Source organism: Rhinoderma darwinii, chromosome 6, assembly GCF_050947455.1.
Source record: "Rhinoderma darwinii isolate aRhiDar2 chromosome 6, aRhiDar2.hap1, whole genome shotgun sequence".
Lineage (NCBI taxonomy): Eukaryota > Metazoa > Chordata > Amphibia > Anura > Rhinodermatidae > Rhinoderma > Rhinoderma darwinii.
In genome coordinates, this window is record NC_134692.1 from 54,894,799 (window position 1) to 54,919,812 (window position 25,014).

The 25,014-nt window shown below is 44.1% G+C and overlaps 1 protein-coding gene across 1 annotated transcript in view; it reads left to right on the forward strand.

The window, feature by feature from the left end:
* The window catches only part of FLACC1 (flagellum associated containing coiled-coil domains 1), a 55,559-nt gene that overhangs the window by 22,780 nt on the left and 7,765 nt on the right, over positions 1–25,014 (forward strand). Inside the window, exons 7-12 of the mRNA XM_075831214.1 lie at positions 4,580–4,641; positions 6,024–6,121; positions 14,159–14,211; positions 15,545–15,644; positions 23,055–23,158; positions 23,735–23,797. Coding sequence (XP_075687329.1) covers positions 4,580–4,641; positions 6,024–6,121; positions 14,159–14,211; positions 15,545–15,644; positions 23,055–23,158; positions 23,735–23,797 — 480 coding nt within the window. The remainder of the gene's footprint in view (positions 1–4,579; positions 4,642–6,023; positions 6,122–14,158; positions 14,212–15,544; positions 15,645–23,054; positions 23,159–23,734; positions 23,798–25,014) is intronic.

Consider the following 25,014-nt stretch of genomic DNA (forward strand, 5'->3'; position numbering starts at 1 on the left):
TCCTGAATCTTACCAAACCACATGCCCACAGATGGGGGGCAGGATTGTCTCCACAGCGCGGGAACACACGCTCTGGCTGCATTCACTAGGTGGCGCACCACTGACCGTCGATAAGTGGATAAAGGCACCTCACACAGATGGAGCAGGAAGAGGCCCGGTGATCGCCGGAGGGGGAAATACGTAAATTTCGAGGAAATACGCCACACCTCAGACCAGAAGTCCGTCAGCAGGGGGCAATCCCAGAAAATGTGTAAGAGAGTACCCACATGGTCGCCACATCCCCAACACAACGGCGAAACCGCCGGTATCATCACATGCAATCTGGAAGGCATCCTATACCAACGAGACAAAATCTTATACCCTGCCTGCTGAATTCTTTCCTTAGTTGGCTGACATTTTGAGATGATAGTGGTTGGTGATCTGTATGCTGGGACCCCCAACTGTTCCCCAAACGAAGAGACCAAAATGCTCTGAAGATCAACAGAACTCTTTCAGCACAGCAAAGACAACTGTAGCTGGAATTCGCAGACATTAAACCCATGATAGACAAAAAAATAGACTATAAAATGTAATGTAGGCATTGTTAAGCTACACAGAAAAATTCTATACACTTTGTTACAAGAGCACAAAGGAAAACATACATAAGATGTTGTGATACGGTTTAAACAGTTTTTATTGTGTCAATAAAGATATATATTTTTATAAGTATGTTTTTCCTTACCCTGGTATTTTCATACGCTTCTCCCTGTTTGTAAAATGTGTCTGTGACATGCCTTTAAAGTTTATAGAACTATTAAGATCATGTGGCCTTAGTTTATTCATCCTTTGTAACCAAAGGTTAGGATTTTATTCCTTTTCACAAATTTTTTGTAAAGTCCAATTAACCTATAAAAAAACTCTGTGTAAAATAGTTGTGCATAGCAATAACACATACTATGTGTGTGTGTGTGTGTGTGTGTGTGTGTGTGTGTGTGTGTGTGTGTGTGTGTAGAGTCATATTTTTCTGAAGAGATTTTGCAATGAAAGCTTTTATTGGCAGTGGCATACATAGAACAGAGGGGACCCCAAAGATCAAAATGGCCCCCCTCCATGCCCTTTCCATGACTATTGGGCTAATTTACCACAACCTTGTTTGCAAGCAATGCAGTGCTTGTAGAATCCTGCATAGGTTCTTGCTGCCCATTAGCAAGTTGGATAAGGCCAATCAGGGCTGGGCCCCCTCTCTCCAAGGGCCCCATAGCAGCTGCATGGTCAGAATTTATGGTATGAACAACCTTGTTTTTTGGATATGTCTTAATATTACATTTTTAAGACATTGATGGGATCTTAAATTTCTTTCACACATCGATTTTTTTTTTTAGCTGGTTCTGTAAATGTCATTGAATGACTGCCACCACGCTGCAACAATGTCCGGGTTGCAATTGGGACACCACGAGGGAGGAGGGTTCTCTCCGTTACCTGATTGTCAGCCCTGGCAATGGTCGACCACTGTGGCTGGCAAGTTTTTTTCAGAAATCTCTGGGCCTAACTAGGGCCCCCAGGGCTGTATTTAGATATTCCCTGAGGTATGCCCCAACAGCTGCCTGTGCATTTTACATGCACGAGCAGTAATGTTTTGGAATACATAGGTATTCCAATGCATAACTTTAAAATATTGAAATAATTAAAAATAATAAAAAATAAAAATAATAAAACATAAAAAAAGACATACAGTTAGGTCCAGAATTATTTGGACAGTGACACAATCTTCAAGATTTGGGCTCTGCATGCCACCATATTGGATTTGAAATGAAACAACTGAGATGCAATTGAAGTGTAGACTTTCAGGTTTAATTCAAGGGGTTGAACAAAAATATTCAGTGAAACGTTTAGGAATTGCAACCATTTTCTACACAGCTTCTGCATTTCAGGGGCTCAAAAGTAATTGTACAAATTAACATTACCATAAATAAAATGTTTTTTTTTAATACTTTGTAGAGAATCCTTTGCAGGCAATGACTGCCTGAAGTCTGGAACCCATGGACATCACCAACGCTGGGTTTCCTTCTTTGTGATGGTTTGCCAGGACTTTACTGCCGCTGTCTTCAGTTGCTGCTTGTTTGTGGGTCTTTCTGCCTTAAGTTTTGTCTTAAGCAATTGAAATGTATGCTCGATCAGGTTGAGATCTAGTGATTGACTTGGCCATTGCAGAATATTCCACTTCTATGCCTTAAAAAACTCCTGAGTTGCTTTCGCAGTGCGTTTTGGGTCATTGTCCATCTGTACTGTGAAGCGACGTCCAATCGACCTTGCTGCATTTGGTTGAATCTGAGCAGAAAATAAATCCCTGAACACTTCAGAATTCATCCCGCTGCTTCTGTCTCCAGTCACATCATCAATAAACACTAGTGACCCGGTGCCTTTGGCAGCCATGCATGCTCATGCCGTCACACTGCCACCACCATGTTTTACAGAGGATGTGGTGTGCTTTGGATGATGAGCCGTTCCAAGCCTTCTCCATACTTTCTTTCTCCCATCATGCTGGTACAGGTTGATCTTAGTTTCATCTGTCCAAAGAATGCGATTCCAGAACTGGGCTGGCTTCTTTACATGTTGTTTGGCAAAGTCTAATCTGGCCTTTCTATTTTTGAGGCTGATTAATTTTTTTCACCTTGTGGTGAACCCTCTGAATTTGCTCTCATGAAGTCTTCTCTTTATGGTAGACTTAGATACTGATACACCTACTTCCAGGAGAGTGTTCTTCACTTGGGTAGATGTTGTGAAGGGGTTTTTCTTCACCATGGAAAGAATTCTGCAATCATCCACCACTGTTGTCTTTCGTGGACGTCCAGGCCTTTTGGTGTTCACAATATCACCTGTGCACTCTTTTTTTTTTTCAAGAATGTACCAAACTGTTGATTTGGCCACTTCTAACATTTGTACATTTGTGCTATCTCTCTGATGGATTTTTTTCATTTTTTTCAGCCCAACAATGGTCTGTTTCACTTGCATTGAGAGGTCCCTTGACCTCATGTTGTGGGTTCACAGCAACAGCTTCCCAATGCAAATGCCACACCTGGAATCAACTCCATACCTTTTACTTGCTTAATTGATGATGGATTAAAAAGGGAATAGCCTATGCAGCCAATTAAATAGCTTTTGAGATAATTGTCCAATTACTTTTGGTCCCTTGAAAAAGAGGCAGCTACATATTAAAGAGCTGTAATTCCTAAACCCTTCCTCAAATTAGTATGTGATTACCCTCAAATTAAAGCTCAGAGTCTGCACTTTAAGCCCATATTGACTATATAACTGTATATTCAATATGTTTTGGTAAACAGCTAAAATGCCAAAACTTTTGTCACTGTCCAAATTATTCTGAACCTAACTGTATATATCCTCAGATTTGTTACAGCCTATACAATACATTTAAAGGCTATGTAAACCTTTGAATGCCATTTATATTTTTTTTTATGGAAAGGTCAGTTAGTGTGATTAGTGCAACTTTAAATAGTTTGTATTCAAAATTATTTGTACTTTTTGAGATACAGCTGCTCTGTATTATATATATATAGAGCAGCTGTATCTTTCGCTATGACCTGAATTCTTCAGTCCCGCAGACCTGACGGGGGTTCAGTGTCAGCGGGTCCTGCGTGTCTCTGGCACACAGGATCCACCTGTAATCAATCATATCTAAGTTATGAACACAGGACACGCTGTCACTGAACCCATCAGTCCCGCGGACCTGACGGCAAAAGGATTTAGCTAAAGATACAGCTGCTCTGTATAGAGAATACAGAGCAGCTGTATCTCAAAAAGTAAAAATAATTTTTAATATAAACTTTTTATAAAGTTGCACTAATCACACTGGCTGACCTTTTTATTAAAAAAAACAAAAAAGCCATTCAAAGGTTTACATAGCCTTTGAAACATAATTTAAACAGGACTTGTCACCTGCCCAAAAAACTGCAGTAGACATCTCAGTTACATTGCAGGTGCCTCATAGATTCTGGTGTAAGTTCTTGTGTCCGATATGCAAATGAAGTCTTTGACTATCAAGTGGGCAGTTACCCTTATCAAGTAACAGGTGTTACCCACCCACTTGACGGACAAAGACCTTATTTGCTTATCGGACACCAGAACTAACGCAACCGATATCTCGGCAACAGTGGGGGCTATAAGAAAAAAATAAAAAGCGGCAGAATCTGTGAAGCGCCTGCAATCTAACTGAGATGTCAGCTGCAGTTTTTTTTGGGCGGGTGACAGGTTCTCTTTAAGGTGTTTGGAGAAAAACGATGACAGAATTAAATTTTTGTACACTGCTTAACAAATGTAATATAAAATAAACGCTATATTGTACAGTATGTACAAAAAAATATTAAACATTTTCATGCATTTACAGTTTTGGCACACAACTCTTTAAAGGGATGCCACATGGACCAATATAACTAAGTGCAATGACTTAATAAATACCCCAAATTAAGAGCTGATTTGTAATCCACAGTTACCCTCTTTGTTATAAAGGTTTATAAGTGTAGAAGCTGCATGTTGTCACTTGTCTTCTTTCTGTTATCATGCAGTTTTGTATGGTTTCTTTTAGCTGGCCAAGGAATTGGAGAGAAAAGTTATGGAGCTACAAATGGAAAAGGAAGTAGAGATCAGGTAGGATTCTGTCTGCTACATATGTGGTCCCTAATTTGTGTAGATCTATTATCAATAACTACATATGCTGGCATGTTAAATGTTATTTAATAATCTTACAGTAAATGGCTAAGAAGCTAAGAGTTACCAAAAATCCTTGGCGAATGAACATTAATTATTAATGTGATTCACAAAAAATTATATAGTGATATAGCAGAATGGAAGTTCTAGATCTGTTACACAACATTCATGAAAATTCGTGCTCATTAAAATAGTTGGTGAAAGACTAAATATGTGCGACCTGAGAGGACCAAATGCTCAATAACACAAACTATATGTTGACAAAAATGCCAATCAACTTCTTGTAGTAACTATAAATAACTAATGTTTTTTTTGTTTTTTTTCAATCACTGGAGAAAGCTACCGGTAACAGGGTCTGACACTGACAGCAGAGGGCCCCCTGTTTAAGAAAAGTATATGTGCCCCCATGCTTTCCAATAGTTTATCATGGCGCACCACCTTATGTATCCCCAACAATACACCAATAACTGTGAGCCACTGTGTCAGTCCATTATATGCAATGTAATAAACAGTAATAACCTGCTTTTAAGATGGCAGTGGGCACCCTTATGTGCTGGGCCCCTGTGCAGCTACACAGGTTGACCATATGGAAGATGGAAGAATTGGGAGAGGGCATCGGGGGACAGAGACAAGTGTTAAATGATTGTTTGGGGTTGTGGGACAGAGAACTTATGACAGTAGAGTACTGTTTAGTAGAAGTGAGTGCTGATCTGAAGGTGAGAAGTGCATCTTTGTATGTTGCAAAGTCTTCTTTGGAGTGGGGTTTCGTCTAACATCGCTCTGCAACCCTTAAAGTTTTCTTAATTTTTTTTCGTCTGATTGGTGTTCCAAGTAAATGGGGTTTTACAAAATATGTGCAGATTATAGGGTGTACTGCAGGTTTTCAAATTTTCAGCATGCTCTACATGTTGCGGATTTCTTTCTGATTTTTGCAGCAGATGTCACCTTTTATCTGATCATGGCTTAATTGAAAAGTTATGCAATTTTAGTATCTATTGCCTTACAAATATTGAAGTAACCTTGGATAGCACCATGGTGGATTTTACTTCCTTTGCGTTTTCCATAAAATTAACTTTTTTAAAGATAACAACAACTACTAGACTATTTATTAAGAAAAAGACTGTGCCTTCTAGTGTCTTTTATTAATTATCACCTTTATATTTGCCACTGTGCCTAGACATATCCATTCAGAATACAGCAAAACAGACTTTAGTCAGTGCGCAAATACAACAGGTCGCATGATTCACATGGCCTCGTTTTTTATTACGTACGTGTATATGTTTGTTACAGACGTATTACAATTAAACATGTTGCATGTATAGGATTCTGCAGGAGACACACACCGCTGGACTGCTTAGCCTTCAAAAGGAGGACAATGCAAAACTGGTACAGGAGAGAGAAGAAACTGAAAACAAATATGGTAATAAGGCGGAATCTTCAAAAATATAACATACCTGTAAAAGTTTCAGAAAACTTTACATAAAGATGGTAAACAGAAATTCTATTAAATTTGAACTAATGTGAATTTATGTGACTATAAGTTAAGAAGACAGAATATTATTTAAAAAACAGTTCTATTGTTTGCTTTGTGAAAGGGCTTGTCTGCTTGGACTATTCCTTTCTGAAAGAAGATGATTACAGGGTGCCCCACAGCCTGGATCCCCCAATGATCAGCTGTAATCTGCAGGCAAGTTGGCAGTCAGTGTCCAATTACCCTGCAGCGCCACCGTAGGCTTAATGAATCACTAATCCGTACCCATGCAATGCACAAAAGGTGCCAGGTACTCTAGAGAAATAAACACTTTATGTAGACGCTATCCCCTCTGACTAATTCATGGAGGTTCTGAATTAAGTACTTAGACTATTGACTAAGAATTCCCTAATAGGAATTATTGCTTTTCTAAATTGGTTGACAATTCCTGTCAGCATGGGTAAAGCAACATTAAAGTATATAGTAACTGTATACCTCCATTATAGGTTCTCAACCGAGCTCCTATGAAACTCGGTTACTGATCTCATAAATGAAAGATTTGCAAACTGTATTATAACATCTAAAATTATGTAAATGTTTGCTATTCTTTCTAAAAGTACAGTTGGAACATACCACCTGGTATTCCATTAAAGCTTTGTATTAATGCATTTTGCAAGAAAATAATGAACTGCTTGTAAAGGCATCAGTTTAAAAAAAAAAAAAAAAAAGACTTTTAAAAGGAAACCTGTCAAATTGAACATGCTGGTCAATCTACAGGCAGCATGTTATAGAGAAGAAAGAGCTGAGCAAATTGATATATAGTTTTGTAGAAAAAGATATAGTATAACTTGTATATTATTAATTTAAATTCCAGTTCATTATGGGCTGTTAGGGGTCTCAAGCACACGGCCTGCGAGACACAGAGCCGCTAGTATAGGCTCTGCTTCGGGACTCTGTGGAATTCCCTGACATCGCTGTCCACATATGGACAGTGTTGTCAGGGTCTTCCCCAGAGCGGAGCCGTGGGCAGAGCGCTAGTATCAGGTCTGCTCCGGGATACTGTGGAATTCCCTGACATCGCTGTCCATATATGGACACGTGATGTCTTGGGCTTCCCCAGAGCCGGAGTTCCATGCAGAGCGCTAGTACAGGCTCTGCTCCGGGACTCTGTGGAATCCCCTGACATCGCTGTCCACATATGGACAGCAATGTCTAGGGCTTCCCCAGAGCTGGATAGTGATGTCAGGAGCACAGCTGGAGTTCCAGTAGGAGCGCTACTAGTGCTCTGCCCGGGACTCCAGCTCTGGGGTTGCCCCTGACATCTCTGTCCATATATGAACAGTGATGTCAGGAGCAGAGCTTGAATCCCAGGCAAAGTGATAGAAGCGGCTCTGCTCCTGGACTCTGATATCAGGGGCTTCCCCAGAGTTCTGGAGCAGAGACTATACTAGTGCTCCGCTCTGGGACCCCGGGTCGGGGTTTCCCCTGACAGCACATTCCGGTCCAGGTGGATCCCCTGATGTCACTGTGTATGGACAGTGACGTCAGGGGCTCCTCCAGCAGAGGAATCCCTGGTCAAATTGTCTGCAACGCTCTGGCTGGGGATTCCACTCCTAGAGGGAGCCCCAATGGAGCTATCTACAAGGGGTGTGTGTGGCATTATCTACAGAGGGCACTGTGGCAGTATCTACAGAGGTCACTGTAGCAGCATCTACAGAATTCACTGTGGCAGCATCTACAGAGGGCACTGTGGCAGCATTCTACAGAGTGCACTGTGGCAGTATCTACAGAGGGCACTGTGAAATTATCTACAGAGGGCACTGTGTGTGTGTGGCAGTATCTACAGAGGACACTGGCATTATCTAGGGGTGTGTGGCATTATCTACAGAGGGCACTGTGGCAGTATCTACAGAAGGGCACTGTGGCAGTTTCTACAGAGGGCACTGTGGCAGTTTCTACAGAGGGCACTGTGGCAGCTTCTACAGAGCGCACTGTGGCAGTTTCTACAGAGGGCACTGTGGCAGTATCTATAGAGGGCTCTGTGGCACTATCTGAAAAGGGGCTGCCCAATCTTGACATTTGTATGTCTGCCAAACACTGGAAAACTGGATTATTGAAATAAGCACGTGGACAAATTTCCGTTAAGTTTAAACCTAGCGCTATTATTATAGTAGTGTAGTATTGTTATAGTAAAATAGTATTGTTATAGTAGTTCAAATAACGAATTGATTAACAATAACTTTGTATTGCATAAAATTTGAAAGTAATGCGGCCCGTCAACTTCACATTTTTTCTATATGTGGCCCACTTACCCGGCCGAGTTTGAGACCCCTGGGCTAAGGAGTCCAGTGGGTGGTTCTACTCAGTGATTGCCAGCCTTCCCTGTATGAGTGTGCATAAAGACATAGCTGTCAATCCTCAAGTAGGATTGCCCACTGGGCTCCTAATCCCAGAATGAGCAGGGATTTTTATGGACACAAAATTTTGAAACAATTATGCTAATCTAATAGTATACCTGATATAAACTAGCCTTGTAATTTACTTACTGTTAAAATATAGTTGTTTTATCCACGCAAATTCTGTGTGAAGTTACTGCCACTAGGTGCCTCCCTTCCTGTAATCTGCTGTCCACCCCCTGTTGTCAAGTAAAATTAGTCTATAGTTAGAGGGCAAAGGAAACAGACAGCAGGAAGTGGGGCTGTGTTTCTTCAAAGGGTGCCGATAGAAGTATATGGAGAGGGGAGAAGAATGAGGGAGGAGAGGGAGAGAGTAGACACACACAGACGGGCTGCAGCTTCTGGTAAGAGTTATATCTGACTTCAGTGCTGGAGCTGGAGTCTTCCATGCTGCTGGTGCTGGAGTCCTCCATGCTGCTGCAGCTTCTATATACAGTGAAACTTCCCCAGAAGATCACCCCTTTGAGAAGACCCCCCCCCCCCCACCCAGACCAAATTTTTCTTTGATAGATTTTTTCCATAAATATAGAATGTGGAAGACCACCCCTAATCTGACCAACGACTACTTTTTTTAGCACATTTTTGAGAGGGAACCCATTTGAAAAGACCACAAATTAGACTTACATGTGCTGTAAATCATCTGAATGCAGGTGCACGCTGTGCTGCATCATCAGACTGGATAGAGCAAGAGGAGGAAACTTGCTTGGCACGTCAGAAGAGAGAAGCTGCCAGCATCGCGCCTCATCATTGGGACAGGCGGAAGATAATTTCTAGCACCACAGAGCATCATAAGGGAGGGTGGAAAAAGAGGGAGGCTGTTAGAGAAGGGGAGTGTGATGCACAAGTCATGTTGCACAGAAAAAACTGTGGGATTGCTAAGCAAGGGAGCCTGCAGACTGCCACTTGGGTGTCAAGGTTAGCAGAGAGATGGGGAGTGGAGCCTGAATGGGTCCTCAGAATGAGGGGAGCAATGCTGGTGTACTGTACTGTACTGCATAAGAATGATAATGGGGAGCAATTATAAATGAGAGGGGGAGGCCTAATGGGGATCATGAATGGGAGGGGAGGCATGCTGGTGAAACATGTTGGGGAAAATGATTCTGAGAGGGAAGACCAGAAATAAGAGGGAGGTCATGCTGGGGACTAGGAATGAGAGGGGTGTCATGCTGGGTACTAGGAATGTGAGGGAAGCCATGCTGGGGCCTAAGAATGAGACAGCTGTTTTCTTGTGCGCTTAACATGTTTGCTGACTGTACACAATTTAACCTGCATTCTGTGTACTTTTTTTTTTTTTTTTTTTTTTTTAAGAAGACCCGACACATGAAAGAAAATTTTTCTGTGCCATTTTGGGTACTTGGCTCAAAGATGTTTCACTGTATATGTGTGCAATGTATGGCAGGCATGATAGCTCTAGCCACTAGCTCAGAGAAAACTGAGAATAAGAGATAGAGCCTGTAGAGGGGAAAACTGCTAAAAAAAAAAATGCCATATAAAGTCACATAATGGCCTTAACTCTTTCAAGACCGAGCTCATTTTGACCTTCATGACCAGCCCCATTTTCTCAAATCTGACATGTGTCAATTTATGTGTTAATAACTCTGGAATGCTTTTGCCTATCCAAGCGATTCTGAGATTGTTTTCTCGTGACATATTGTACTTTATGTTAGTGGAAAAATTTGGTCAATAAATTCATTGCTTATTTGTGAAAAACACCAAAATTTAGAGAAAATTTGCAAAAATTATGATTTTTCTCATTTTAAATGTATCTGCTTGTAAAACAGATAGTAATACCACACAAAATAGTTACTATTTTACATATTCCATATGTCTACTTTAGATTTGCATTGTTTTTTGAACATTATGTTATTTTTCTAGGACGTTACAACGTTTAGAACTTTAGCAGCAATTTCTCACATTTTCAAGAAAATTTCAAAAGGCTATTTTTACAGGGACCAGTTCAGTTCTGAAGTGGCTTTGAGGGCCTTATGTACTAGATAGACCCCATAAATCACCCCATATTAAAATCTGCACCCCTAAAAGTATTCAAAACAGCATTCAGAAAGTTTCTTAACCCTTTAGGCGCTTCACAGGAATTAAAGCAAAGTAGAGGTGAAATTTACAAATTTTATTTTTTTTGCTGAAATTAATTTGTAATACATATTTTTCTGTAACACAGAAGGTTTTACCCGAGAAATGCAACTCAATATTTATTACCCAGATTCTGCAGTTTTTAGAAATATCCCACATGTGGCTCTAGTGTGATAATGGACTGAAACACAGGCCTCAGAAGCAAAGGAGCACCTAGTGGATTTTGAGGCCTCCTTTTTTTAGAATATATTTTAGGCACCATGTCAGGTTTGAAGAGGTCTTGTGGTGCCAAAACAGTGGAAATCCCCCAAAAGTGAGACGGTTTTGGAAACTACACACCTCAAGGAATTTATCTAGTGGTATAGTTAGCATCTTGACCCCACAGGTCTTTTGCTATATTTATTGGAGTTTGTCTGTGAAAGTAAAAATCTACTTTTTTTCTGAAAATATATTTAAAAAAAATAATATTTGCAAGGAATAAAGATTAAGAAGCACCCCAAAACTTGTAAAGCTACTTCTCCCGATTACGCCAATACCCTATATGTGGTACTAAAGCTCAGAAGGGAAGGAGCGCCATTTGGATTTTGAAGCGCAGATTTTGCTGGATTGTTTTTCAGTGCCATGTCACGTTTGCAACGCCCTGGAGTAAGCAAAACAGTGGAATCCCCCCAAAACTGACCCCATTTTGAAGACTACACCCCTCAAGGAATTGTTCTAGGGGTATAGTTAGCATTTTGACCCCACAGTTTTTTTGCTGAATTTAGTGGAATTAGGCCGTGAAAATGAAAATCTACTTTTTTCTGAAAAAACATAGAAATGTTTAATTTTTACAATGAATAAAGTAGAAAAATCACCCCAAAATTTGTAAAGCATTTTGTCCTGATTACAGCAATACGCCATATGTGGTAATAAACTGCTGTTTGGACCCATGGCAGGACTCAGGAGGGAAGGAACAATATTTGGCTTTTGGAGCTCAAATTTAGCTGGAATGGTTTTCGGGTGTCATGTCGCATATGCAAAGCCCCCGAGGTACCAAAACAGTGGAAACCTCCCAAAAGTCCCTTTAGGGGACTGGAACGAGCGATCATTAGGTCGCTGGTACAATACACTGCAGTACTAATGTATTGCAGTATAATGTAATTTTACAGGCTTCTGTAACAGCGCGATCGCTGTTCCTGTCTGTTAGTCCTGGGTGTCAGCTGTAATACACAGCGGACACCTGCAGAATATGGAGTGGGCGCAGCGCCTGAGCCCGCTCCATATATAACCCCTCGCAGCACAACATGCTATTAAGTCGTGGTGCGCCAAGGTGTTAATGCGCAGCGTATGGTGCAAAGTGAAAATTAAAATTTTCCACTGATATGCCATTTTAATGAACAATATATTGTGCCCAGTTTGTGCCACTGAAGACAAATACCTCATACAATGTTGAGCGGGTTCTCCCGGATATAAAATATCATATATGTGGACGTAAGCTGGTGCTTGGACACGCTCTGGAGCTCAGAAGGGAGGAACGCCATTTGGCTTTTGGAGCGCAGATTTTGCTTGGTAACTGTTCTGTTTGGGGTTTTGCTGGTATTTCAGTTTGATGTGGGGGTATGTGTAAACTGGGCAGAGTACATCAGGGCATAATAAGAGGGTATAATAATGGGGTACATAAATAATAATTCGCAGATATGTGGCTGGTGTCGCACTGATAAATGGCGTCCGATCTTATCCGCTTTTGGAACACTCTGCACATTTTGCATCGCCATATTCTGAGAGCCAGAACTTTTTTATTTTTTCTCCGACAGAGCTGTGTGAGGCCTTATTTGTTGCGGGACAATCTGTACTTTTCATTAGTACCATTTTAGGGTACATGTGGTTTTTTTTTATCACTCTTTATTCGATTTTTTTTGAAGCAAAGTGACAAATAAACATAAATTCTGACAATGTCTTTTGTATTATTTTTTTACAGTGTTCACCGTGCGGTATAAATGACATTTTACTTTATTCTGCGGGTCGGTACGATTACGGCGATACCATATGTATATAGGTTTTTTATGTTTTGTGGCGATTGCGCAATAAAATCACTTTTCGATAAAATTATTTCTTTTTTGTGTCACCATATTCTGAGAGTCATAATTTTTTATTTTTCCGTCAAAAAAGCGGTGTAAGGGCTTGTTTTTTGCGGGACGGGTTGTAGTTTTTATTGGTACTATTTTGGCGTACATGCGGCTTTTTGATCACTTTTTATCGTATATTTTGGGAGGGTTGATGACCAAAAAATAGTGATTCTGACATTTTTTTTAATTATTTTTTTTAAGGGAAAAATAATATTTTAGTTTTATAGTTTGGGTCGTTATGAACGCGGTGATACCAAATATGTGTACTTTTTAACATTTTCATTTTTTTCCTATAATAAAAGACTTATTATAGGAAAAAAAGCATTTTTTGTTTTTGTAACTTTTATAACTTGTTTTTACACTTTTATAAAACTTTTTTATTACTTTATTTTTTACTTTATACTTGTTTTACTTGAAGCCTGGCAGCACTGATCGCTGCTATAATACATTACACTACCTACTAGGTAGTGTAACGTATTATAAACTGTCAGTGTGACGCTGAGAGTCACACTGACAGGAAGCTTATGAGGACCTGCCTCCGGCTGGTTCTCATAGGCTGCTGTGCATGGCAGACCCGGGGGCTGTTATATGGCCCCCGGTTCTGCCTTATAACCGACTGCAGCACTAGCAATCGGTCCCCGGGAAAGTTTGTTGTAGCAACAAACTTTCCAGTTTGTTATAGCAACAAACTTTCCAGTTCGTTGCTACAACACACTTTCCCTGCGATCACATGACCGGGACCTGAACTAATCAGGTCCCGATCATATCTCCGGGACCAGAGGCAGGTGATAACAGCGCGATCCGGGCGTCAGCGCTACTCTGAGACACCCGGATCGCGCTTTTAACACCCACCGTGAATTCACGTCGGCACTGCACAGAGCCCAGCAAGTGCCGACGTGAATATACAGTGGGCGGTCGGGAAGCGGTTAAATAGTGTTACTTCTCATGTACACATATGACAGCTTGTTCTGAAAAGTCACCTGATAAGTTAGATATGCGTGAAAGAAATAAAACACAAGTTATACTGAATATTTTCCCGCAAAACTATATATCAATCTACTCAGCTCCTCCTACAATATAACATGGTGCCTGTAGATTGGAAAGCATGTTCAAAGTGACAGCTTCCCTTTAAACTTGACTTATACAGTATTTATTGTGGTTGCCTTGCACTTGGTTTAAATCAGCTCTGGCCAAGATTAAAGTCATGATGGAATTATTCTGTTTTCTACATATTTACAGTATATACTTATGTATACAATGCAATTACCTATAATAAACAGTAAATACTGTACATGATGATTCTACAACTAGACTGTTTTTTGTTTCTCTGTGTATAGATGAGCTACACAGGGAACTCAGTCTGGTCAAAAGCTCTTTCAAGACCTACCAGGTAAGTCACAAATAGACGAACCCAATAGACGTTGTAAAGAAAAGTGTATGACGCTGACCAATCAGCGTCATACACTTCTCTTCATTCATGCCCAACTTGTTTCACTGCACAGCGTTATCTTGCGAGATCACGCTGTGACGGGACTTCCTCCCACAGGTTCTTCACCGGAGCCGTGGAAGACTGAACAGACATCGCTTCCAGCCGCTGCAGATTCGGATAAACGTCCTGGCACGGCTGGAAGCGATGTCTGGTGACTCTCCCGTCGCTCTGGTGAAGGACCTGCAGGAGGAAATCCCGTCGACTTGCGAGATCACGCTGTGCAGTGAAACAAGTTGGGCATGAATGAAGAGAAGTGTATGACACTGATTGGTCAGCGTCATACACATTTCATTACAAGGCCCACTTGGTGAAAAGTGAAAAGTAAAAATAATGCCCAGTTGGGCATTTAGAACAAATTAGCATAAAACTAAAAATGATCCTAACTTGGTCAAAAATAAAACTTTCTTTTTAAAAAAAAAACAACTTATCTACATTAAAGCGCCTATTAGATTAGGTAGGAGATAGGGCAGTTATAAACTGGTGACAGAGCCTCTTTAACCTATTTGTGAACTTACCCGAATAGTGGCATTCAATATGTAAAATTTTGTCATTGGATTTTAAGTGACCATAGAGTTGGGGAAAAACAACATGACTTCTTCATTTATATGTCAGAAGAGATTATAATATTGAGAACTGGTTTATTTATCAGCAATTATTTAAAAAAAAACATCTCCAAAAGTGAAAAATTCCATTCAGTCATTTCTTAGTTCTATCTGCTCATGAAAAAACAGAGTGACAAACAATAGTGGTGGTCTCCTAGCTTTCCAAAACTCTTGAACTGGCAATCCTGCCTATCTATGCAATGGTATGAGAGTTGGGTATATATTTTTGCATAACTGGGCATAAATTAAATAAAATAAAATTTGTAACCATGTGAGAGATTGCTGAAATGTTCTTCAAATGACTTTGATAGAGAAATGTACAGGTTTCTAAAATATCCTTGTTTCTAGGGGCAATACTTTCATGAAATCTATAGATGATTAGATAATTGATGTAATATATTTTCTTTGTCCATTTTCTTGACATAAAAACGTAAAGGGAAACACTAATAAAAAGTGGAGGGAGTGTTTAATAAATAATGTCTCAACCATACTGATGACTACGTAGCAGCACCAATACAAGGGCATCCACTAAATAACACTGGATCTGCTTTAAAACTAGGAGAATGGGCTAATGGGTAGACTTGATGTTCCTTTTTCAGATCTTTCCTTTAACATTGTGTGATTTGCTGCAGGAGAGCCTGTCAGAAGAAATGAATGAAGCATGGCTGCAGAAGGAGACCAGGTTGAAGGACTCATTTGAGGAGCAGAAGCTGATAGACATGTCAAAGCAAAGTAATCACTATTTTACGCACAGGAGCGCCGGAACAACTTCATTCCAGTGATGGTTGAAGTTCACAGTGGTTATGTCAGGGATCATGACCATGGGATTACAGAGCTCGCTCCATTTCGAACCCTTATTGCTTAACCTTACCCTCCATACTGTCCACCCCCCTTTCCTGCTTCCAGGCCTTTTTCCCCTCCACCCATGTCACTCTCCACTCCCCCAGTGAGACACACGAGACAGTGGGTTGGAAATTTTCGGCCACAGCAGCCATTTTATTAACAAATTTACATGAACATAAAACATTCCTTTATAAATAACATTACTAGGAAAGGGGAAGTCCTTGGAGCTCCAAAACTTTGGCGCCAAACTGCCCCCTGTATAGCTACTTACCCCCAGCCGTCCCCTACAGGCTTAGAGGCACCTTTCTGCTCCGCAGTTGGCTTGCCAAGTATGTAAAACCACTCCCCGGGACACCACCCAGCAGGAGTCCAAAATACGCCCATCTCCATGAGCAATTATGTATTTGTTAGGGACCATACCTCTGATGAATCCCCTACTTCAAATTACCACCAACTCCAAGGACCCCCCAATCCGCCAACAAAGCCACCGTGACTCCGCTCCTACCAGTCACCACCAGCCGACTCCTGTAAAAGAAAAAACACCAGCAGCAACAAAGAATCCACATTGCTAAACAAAACATAACCCTATCTTAAGGGAGGGTGGGCGGGACAAGTCTAACTGCTTTCCTGGGGCGTGAAGGGCGCGAAACTGTCTCTCACCCTTCCTATATTCCCTCTGTCCACCACGCCCCCTCCCCTCCACCTTCCTCCCCCTCCTTCTCTTGAACTTTTCACCTCATTCCTTCTCCCCTGCAACCCTGGTCATGTTTGCCTCCCCCAATCATTGCATGATGTGTCCGGCTATTTCTTGACCATGGGATTACAGAGCGCGCTCCATTTCGAACCCTTATTGCTTAACCTTACCCTCCATACTGTCCACCCCCCTTTCCTGCTTCCAGGCCTTTTTCCCCTCCACCCATGTCACTCTCCACTCCCCCAGTGAGACACACGAGACAGTGGGTTGGAAATTTTCGGCCACAGCAGCCATTTTATTAACAAATTTACATGAACATAAAACATTCCTTTATAAATAACATTACTAGGAAAGGGGAAGTCCTTGGAGCTCCAAACCTTTGGCGCCAAACTGCCCCCTGTATAGTTACTTACCCCCAGCCGTCCCCTACAGGCTCAGAGGCACCTTTCTGCTCCGCAGTTGGCTTGCCAAGTATGTAAAACCACTCCCCGGGACACCACCCAGCAGGAGTCCAAAATATGCCCATCTCCATGAGCAATTATGTATTTGTTAGGGACCATACCTCTGATGAATCCCCTACTTCAAATTACCACCAACTCCAAGGACCCCCCAATCCGCCACACGAGCATACTTAGACCACCTTTAAGTATGCGAGCCCCCACCATCCATCATCGCCCGCTCGATTCCTTCCTGAATCCGCAAGGCCCATAGGTCAATGCCCACCGCATTGAGATGCACCCCATCACCTAGCCAAAACTTCCCTTGGCCATCCTCGAAATCGTAGTGCCGCACAAAAAATCCCCCGTTTTTTACCACAAAGCTGGAAACCGCCCGATTGACTTTTACCCGGGCCTTGTTCACACGCTCTACCGAACGCGCATTTCTCCATACACTACGCGGTACTATTTCCGACCAAATCGCCTTTACCTTCGGAAAACAGGACCAAAGCCGGAGAAGGTCATACTTCACATCCCGAATTAATTCTCTAAACGGGCGAGTACCTAAGTCGTTTCGCCCTACATGAAGGACCAACAAATCAGGAACCCAATCCAACTGCGCATACCGATGGAAATCCGGCAAAACTCGACTCCACACCATACCGCGCGTGCCCAGCCACCGTATCACCACCGCCGACCTTTGGAACCCCAGTTGCCGCCCATCTGGCCGCACATCTGCCCTTAACGCCCCCCAGTGCACATATGAGTGCCCAAGAATCCACACCAGTGCCGGTGTACCATCTGAAATAAAAGAATAACAACGATAACACCAACCAAAAAACAGCACGTTGATACGAGAAAACAAATCACATAAAGTGGAGACGCACGTAGGACTTATACCTCCCCGACTCCCAACGACCTATGCGCTTCACCACATCAGGCCCCAACCCCCATGACGCAGCCTCCGTGGCTGCTCCTATACGAAAGGAGTGCGGTGAATAAATACCTTTATCCAAACCCAACACCTGCAAACATCTACGGAAGACAGCTGTAAACTGGCATCTTGACAAGAAAGCCCCATCCGTATGACATAACAGCGGCCCCCCCCCTACACCCTCGCACCGCGACGTACCGCTCATAGCATTTCACCGGGCACAACCCCGCCCTTGCCACCGCCCCCAGAACCACTCGTTTACCTTTTCCACTTTGATCCGACTTCGACCGCCTTACCCAGAATTCCACTCTCCCCCTTCCTCCTGTTACATCTTCCGCTTGCAAACCCCCCGCTCTCTTCTTACTAGGTGAAATTAACTCGCCCACTCTTAAAGCCCCAAAAAACGCCCATGAAAAAGCCAACTGAAACAATGCTACCTCATAGCCTGAGAAACACACCTTCCCCAACGCTTCACCTAACTGCTCCAAAAGCGCGAAAGAAACCGGGCGACGGCCGTCCGGCCGCCCCGCCCCCTTTTTCCGAAACCCCTTCAACGCCTGGACAATCAAGAAATCTTTCGTCACGTCCCCCAACCCCCTTAGTTTAAAACCAAAGGCCAAAGCTGACACGAACCGACTCACTTTAGACACCGACCAGCCTTCCACTGAGACCAATCCCCAAAACCCCAACAAAGCTACCACTTGTTCCTCCATTGACCCGCCTCCGGTTGAACCTGTTAACCACGACACCCAGTCCCTCCACGCCGCGTCGTACGCCAACCATGTACCAGGCGCTAGAGAAGACTTAATCAAACCTCGTGCTGCTCTTAAACCACGTCCCAAAGCCATCCCGGGAACGCGACCCCTTCCAGATCCGCCTCCGGTGCCAACAGACTAAACCGCTCCCACTGTAGGCGAGAGAGAGAATCCGCGATGTCATTCTGCACCCCCGGAACATGAACCGCAACAGTCCACGCATTGAGTTCCAAGCAACGCAACACCAGCCGCCTTAACAACCTCACCACCGGGGGGGAAGAAGCCGTTACATTATTGATTGCCAACACCACCCCCATATTATCACAGTGGAACCGCACCTTGCTATTACGGAAACGCTCCCCCCAAATCTCCACCGCCACCACAATTGGGAATAGTTCCAGAAGTACAAGATTACGAACCAGTCCCAACGACACCCATTCCTCCGGCCACTGGCCCACGCACCACTGTCCTCCACGATAAACTCCGAAAGCCACACTACCTGCAGCATCGGTAAACAATTCCCATTGCACATTATCCACCACCGGCGAGATCAACAACGATTTTTCATTATACAAATTCAAAAACTCTCTCCATACTGCCAAGTCATCCCGATGCTCCCGCGTCAACCGCACAAAATGATGTGGGGCTCTAACCCCCGCCGTTGCTGAAGCCAACCTCCTGCAAAAAACTCTGCCCATGGGCATTATCCGACAAGCAAAATTAAGTTTTCCTAACAACGACTGCAACTCCCGCAGCTGAATCTTATGCAGCCGAGCCGCCCTACTCACTTCCAATCTCAACGCTTCCAGCTTGTCCTTAGGAAGTCGACACTCCAATGCCACCGAATCCAGGGTAATGCCAAGAAAAACTATACAAGTACTGGGACCCACGGTCTTCTCTGGAGATAACGGAACCCCAAAATCGCTGAGCGACCCACTGTATTGCCCCCAGCAAATTGGCGCACACCTCCGAACCCGCTGGGCCCACACACAGGAAGTCATCTAGATAATGTATGACCGACCCTGCCACTTCCCGGATTACCCACTCTAGGAACGAACTAAACGCCTCGAAGTACGCGCAAGACACTGAACAACCCATCGGGAGACACCGATCCATATAATAAGCCCCCTCCCAGTAACACCCTAACAGACTCTGGCTGTCCGGATGAACCGGGAGAAGCCGGAAAGCCGATTCCACGTCAGTCTTTGCCATAAGGGCCCCCGCCCCGTACTGCCGCACCCACTCAACTGCCGCGTCAAACGACGTATATACCACCGAGCACAGCTCGGGCGCAATGCCATCATTTACAGACAACCCCCGCGGATGCGACAAATGATGGATAAGCCGGAATTTATCTGGCTCCTTTTTTGGAACAACCCCTAACGGAGACACAACCATGTCCTGAACGGGCCGCACCGGGAACGGCCCCGCCATGCGCCCTAACCCCACTTCTTTACGCAACTTGTCTGACACTACCACTGGATACTCTATTGCCGACTTTAAATTCCGTAGGGAAAGGGGGACCGCATGAACCGGGGAAGGGATCACAAAACCAAACTGAAAACCACGCAACAACAACTCGCCTTTCTCCCTGTCCGGGAACCTATTTAGCTACGGCGCCATCTCTTCCCACCTCACCGGCGTCAGCCCCATGACCACCACCACTTCCCCCTTTTCCCTTCCCTTTTTTGAAACACTTGACAGACCCGTGCGAAGTCCCGCCGCAAGAGGAGCAAGAGTGTTTAAACTTACAACCCGCCCCAAACTTGCATTGACCGTCGTTAAACTGCCAGCACAAGCCCGCCCTTCCTCCTGTCCCTCCCCCCGATTGCCCCGATTGTCCTGAGGGGCAGCAACCCCAGCCCCCCCCCCCTTGAAAGGACTGCCCGAACCATTACTTTTAACCAAAGCCCAATGTCTTTATTATCCCATCTAATGTTGGGACGAACCGCTTTCCTCTGACGAAACTGTTCGTCATACCGCAACCAAGTCTGACCCCCATACGAGCGATGCGCCTCCCCGATCGCATCCATGTACCCGAAAAGGGCGGAGCAATTCTCCGGGGCCTTTTCCCCTATAACACTGGCCAATATGGCAAACGCCTGCAACCAATTCACAAACGTCTGCGGGATTAAACGATATCGACACTTCTCTTCCTCCTCCTTTTTACTTTCCCACCTTTTACCCTTATCTAAATTAAACTTTTCCAGAGGAAGAAGCAAAAAGATTTCTACGTACTCATCCCTCCAAATTTTTTCCTTCACTTCAGTCTTCAAATGCGACCCCAACAACCCCTCAAAACAAACGTACACCTCGCCTTTAGCTTTATCATCTAACCTCACCCTATCCACATCCTTATCCTTATCAGTCTGAACCGCAACCGTCACTCCCCCGACCTCCACCCCGGATACCGTCATCGGGGGTTGCACCGATTCACCACCCCCCCCGCTGCCGAAACCCACGCCTCAACCGGGGATGCAGCAGGCAACCTACCCTCCTCACAACGCGCTAGCAACGCCTTTACACAGCCAAGCAATTCCTGCACATCTCCCCCCCTCTCTCAACAGACAACAACCCACTATTATCAACATTCCTAACTGCCTCCCCTTGGGAACCCTCCCCAAACCCCGGGGATCTAAATAACGCTGGAAATGTATGTAATGGTGACATCGACTCACCAGACTGCATGGGCGCTGAGTTCCCACCAGCCGGGGCGACGGGATCTCCTTGACGATCATCCTCCATTGGCACACCTCCGTTTTCGCCCACCTCCGGACATCCGGGGCCTGAAGCCGCACCGCAGGCTCTGCAGCCGTGCACACCATCCTGAACCGCATAAGTGTCGCCAGACGTCAAGAGCCGTTCCGGCCTCCGCTCTCTCTCCACCGCTGCCCCCTCCCTTCGTCTCCGCAGCACCACCGATTGTGGCCTGCGTGACCGTCCGGGGACATCTTCATGCTGACAGGCGGGCCGCCCGACTGGAGCATCGCCAGAACGGCCCCCTGCAAATCCTCGTGGTGCTGACCTGGAGACGGGAGGCTGTCCCACTGGCCTGGGACCCTGCCCTCCACTCTCCGGAGGGCCTGACCGGCGACCGGGATTCCTCCCGGACCGGGACCTCTGCCCCCTAGTGGTGGAAGCGGAAACCCGGCCGGAGCGTCCCTCGAGGGGCTCCCAAGCCTGCGTCGAGCCCTAGGCAATTCGTCCGGGCTAAGGCGTTCTGGCGGCCGCACCCGCCGCGACCGCCGGAGGGGGGATGTCATCACATCAGGCGCTGCCTGCGTTCCGGCCGCACTCGAACCCGCTGCCTCCTCCAGCCCTGCCGACAACTCCGTCCCTGATGCCACCGGACCCGTCCTCCCGAGCTCCTCCTCAAGCCAGGCCATGCCCCGTTCCGCCACAGCCTGCCGCACTTGCTCCATCAGGGCCTGCATCGTTCACAAGGTCAGTACAAGTCTAACTGCTTTCCTGGGGCGTGAATGGCGCGAAACTGTCTCTCACCCTTCCTATATTCCCTCTGTCCACCATGCCCCCTCCCCTCCACCTTCCTCCCCCTCCTTCTCTTGAACTTTTCACCTCATTCCTTCTCCCCTGCAACCCTGGTCATGTTTGCCTCCCCCAATCATTGCATGATGTGTCCGGCTATTTCTTTACCATGTATATTGTTTGAAAAATATTATCCTCACACATATGTATATACATTTCAGTTCTTTGTGTAATATACTGATATATATATAACAAGTTCTTTGTTCATGTCTGACACACCTATGGAAGACACCGCCCCCTGGAATGCAAGAAGAGTGAGTCTGAGAAGTTACAGCTGAAAAACATGGGGCACTCACACATCTCTGGGGAGGAGGCATGTGTCTCTTTCTGTGTTTCATTGTTCTGAATAAAAAGTTTTCAGGCTTCCTCCTGGCTGAGAGAGGGAAGCTGTACCAAACATCTCTGTGTGGTGTACTTCTCTCCAGGCATGCCTTCAGCAGACAATTTACAGAGGTGGTTATTCGGTGTGAAATACGGACCTGACAGTTATACCCCTAGTGATCTATGTCATCAATGCCTGTCCTTAGGCATCCCTTTTAATCATGGATTCCTAGAATAAAGCATAAACATATAGCCGTATAGCATTTTGACGTAATATGCTGTATGTCTGTAGCAGAAAGGTGAGTGTGGCTGAGCAATATGCTATATGCCATTTAAACACAATGATAAAGACTGCCTCACCGAGCAAGTGGTGCACCAGTGTCACTCCCCCATGCAGTGATCATCACATTTATCAACAGGGCACATGCCCTGTTGATGAATGCGGCACAGGGTAAAAACAACGCCAGGTTAATATGAGTCATACTTTTTGTGACTCTGAAGCCCCAACCATGTTTTCCTTCTGTCCCACTTGTCCGGTAAGCTGCCCCAATATGTGCATATCATTCTAATACAATATGGGAAAGCAAACATTGACCATACTTTACTCCAAAGGGCAGTCACTATTGGATGTTTTTGAATCAGAGAAAAAAGAAATCCATAAGAGAGCTTTGGAAGAACAGGCCATGATTCAGCAGAGCCATGAGGCACACATTGAAGTGAGTACAATTTCATTAAGTATTAAGTAACAAAAGAAACCCCAAAACAAGCCTTAAAGAATCAAAAATCAATAGTTACAGCGTCAATATACAACTAGGAAAAATATGTTTTAGGATACCACTCAAGAAAAACATTGCAACAAGCACTTAATATTCTCAAAGCTAAATGATCTATCTTGGTGTGTATTACTTAGCAGTAATAATGAATAATGAGTTCTATGTTCATTACATATTCATTCGAGAGAGCCTATTATGCTGTTATTATGCCATTTAGGGTGCACTCTCTTACGCTGTAGCAGCCACATGCGGACGAAACCACACCCACATGCGGTAGCCATTGGCCGCTTGATTTTTCCGCTAATACCAGTACACACCAATGGGAACGCTTGTAAGTTCTTTGTTTACTTTTGTCTATCCCAGCAATCTTAGTTAAAGTTAGTTAAAATAGTTAAGGTCTTATAATTGGTCTAAAAAATTCTGGAAAACCCCCACAACTTAAATACATTGTTTTCTGCTCCACTTTTCCCTTGCACCAGTTTTGACAAGTATCCCCTATTATGTTTATCTTTCTTTTAGGATTCCTGGAAGAAATACAAGGAAGCCACACAGGAAACAAAGATGCTGAATGTATTGAAAAAGGTAAATAAATGTGCACTGCTCAAAGGGTTATTGCACATATAAGGCTCTGTTCACATCTGCGTTGGATTCCCGTTCGGACGTTCCGTCGGAGCTTTCCATCAGAACGGGACCCTGAACAAACACATACTGCCGTTTCCGTTTCCATCACCATTGATTTCAATGGTGACGGATCCGTTGCCCATGGTTTCCGTTTGTCTCTGTGCACCGGACACGTCGTTTTGCCAGAAGCAATAGCGTACGTCAGAACGGGACCCCAACACAGATGTGAAGAGTCTAACAGGGCACTTGAATATATAGTATGTTGAAATATAATCCTCAAACCCTGACTTTGAGGCACCATGAGTGCAGATGTGAGCATTGTTTATTTAATTTCATCTATATAACAGCCTCTTTATAACAGCATATATTATCAACATACTTATCAATGAGATGAATGTGCGTTTTTGACTAGTGGGGTCCCTTTAAAGGGAACCTGTCACCAGCATTTCACCTATTGAACTCTACACACCCCTCGCTGGCCGCTGCTGTCAAAAGTTCATTGCCGTTATCCCCTCTTCTAAACTTCTCCTCCGACCGTAAATAACAGTCTGCAAACATTTTGTGCCTTTTATGGTAATAATCGTCAGTCTCGTTCATTCCTCCTCTTATGGCTGCCCACCGCCGAAAACTGGCTTGCCCTGAATGCCAAAATCTCATTTGAGATAGCACGCATGCGCCCGTTATGTATGGTCCAACACATCCGGGCCTCAAATCTAGTTACGGCGCATGTGCCGCTATGGTGTCCCATTGTGCGCATGCGCCAGAACAGGAGATCGATGCACCAGTGCGAGATTTCGTGTGTGCTGGGGGGAGGCGAAGAGCTGTCAATCAAAAGTAAGGTCGCAGAGTTAAATCGGAAAGGCTTGAGGAATGGAGATATGACTCTTTTCAAACTAAGATATGGCTCTTTTATGCTCATTAGCATACGGCACGGGAACATTAAAAAAAAATTGAATACTAAACGTAGAGAGCCTACTTAGATAATTATAGGTTACATAAAAATTATTTTTCACCCACTTCCACCAGGTATTGCTGGTTTAATAGGTGAAATTCTGGTGACAGGTTCCCTTTAAGACCTATGGGTCAGCATAATCTTCGCTGATACCTCCTGTTCATGTTGGTTGGACAGGGGTCACATGATAAGGATATATAACTATAGTGACCATAACTCTCCTTCC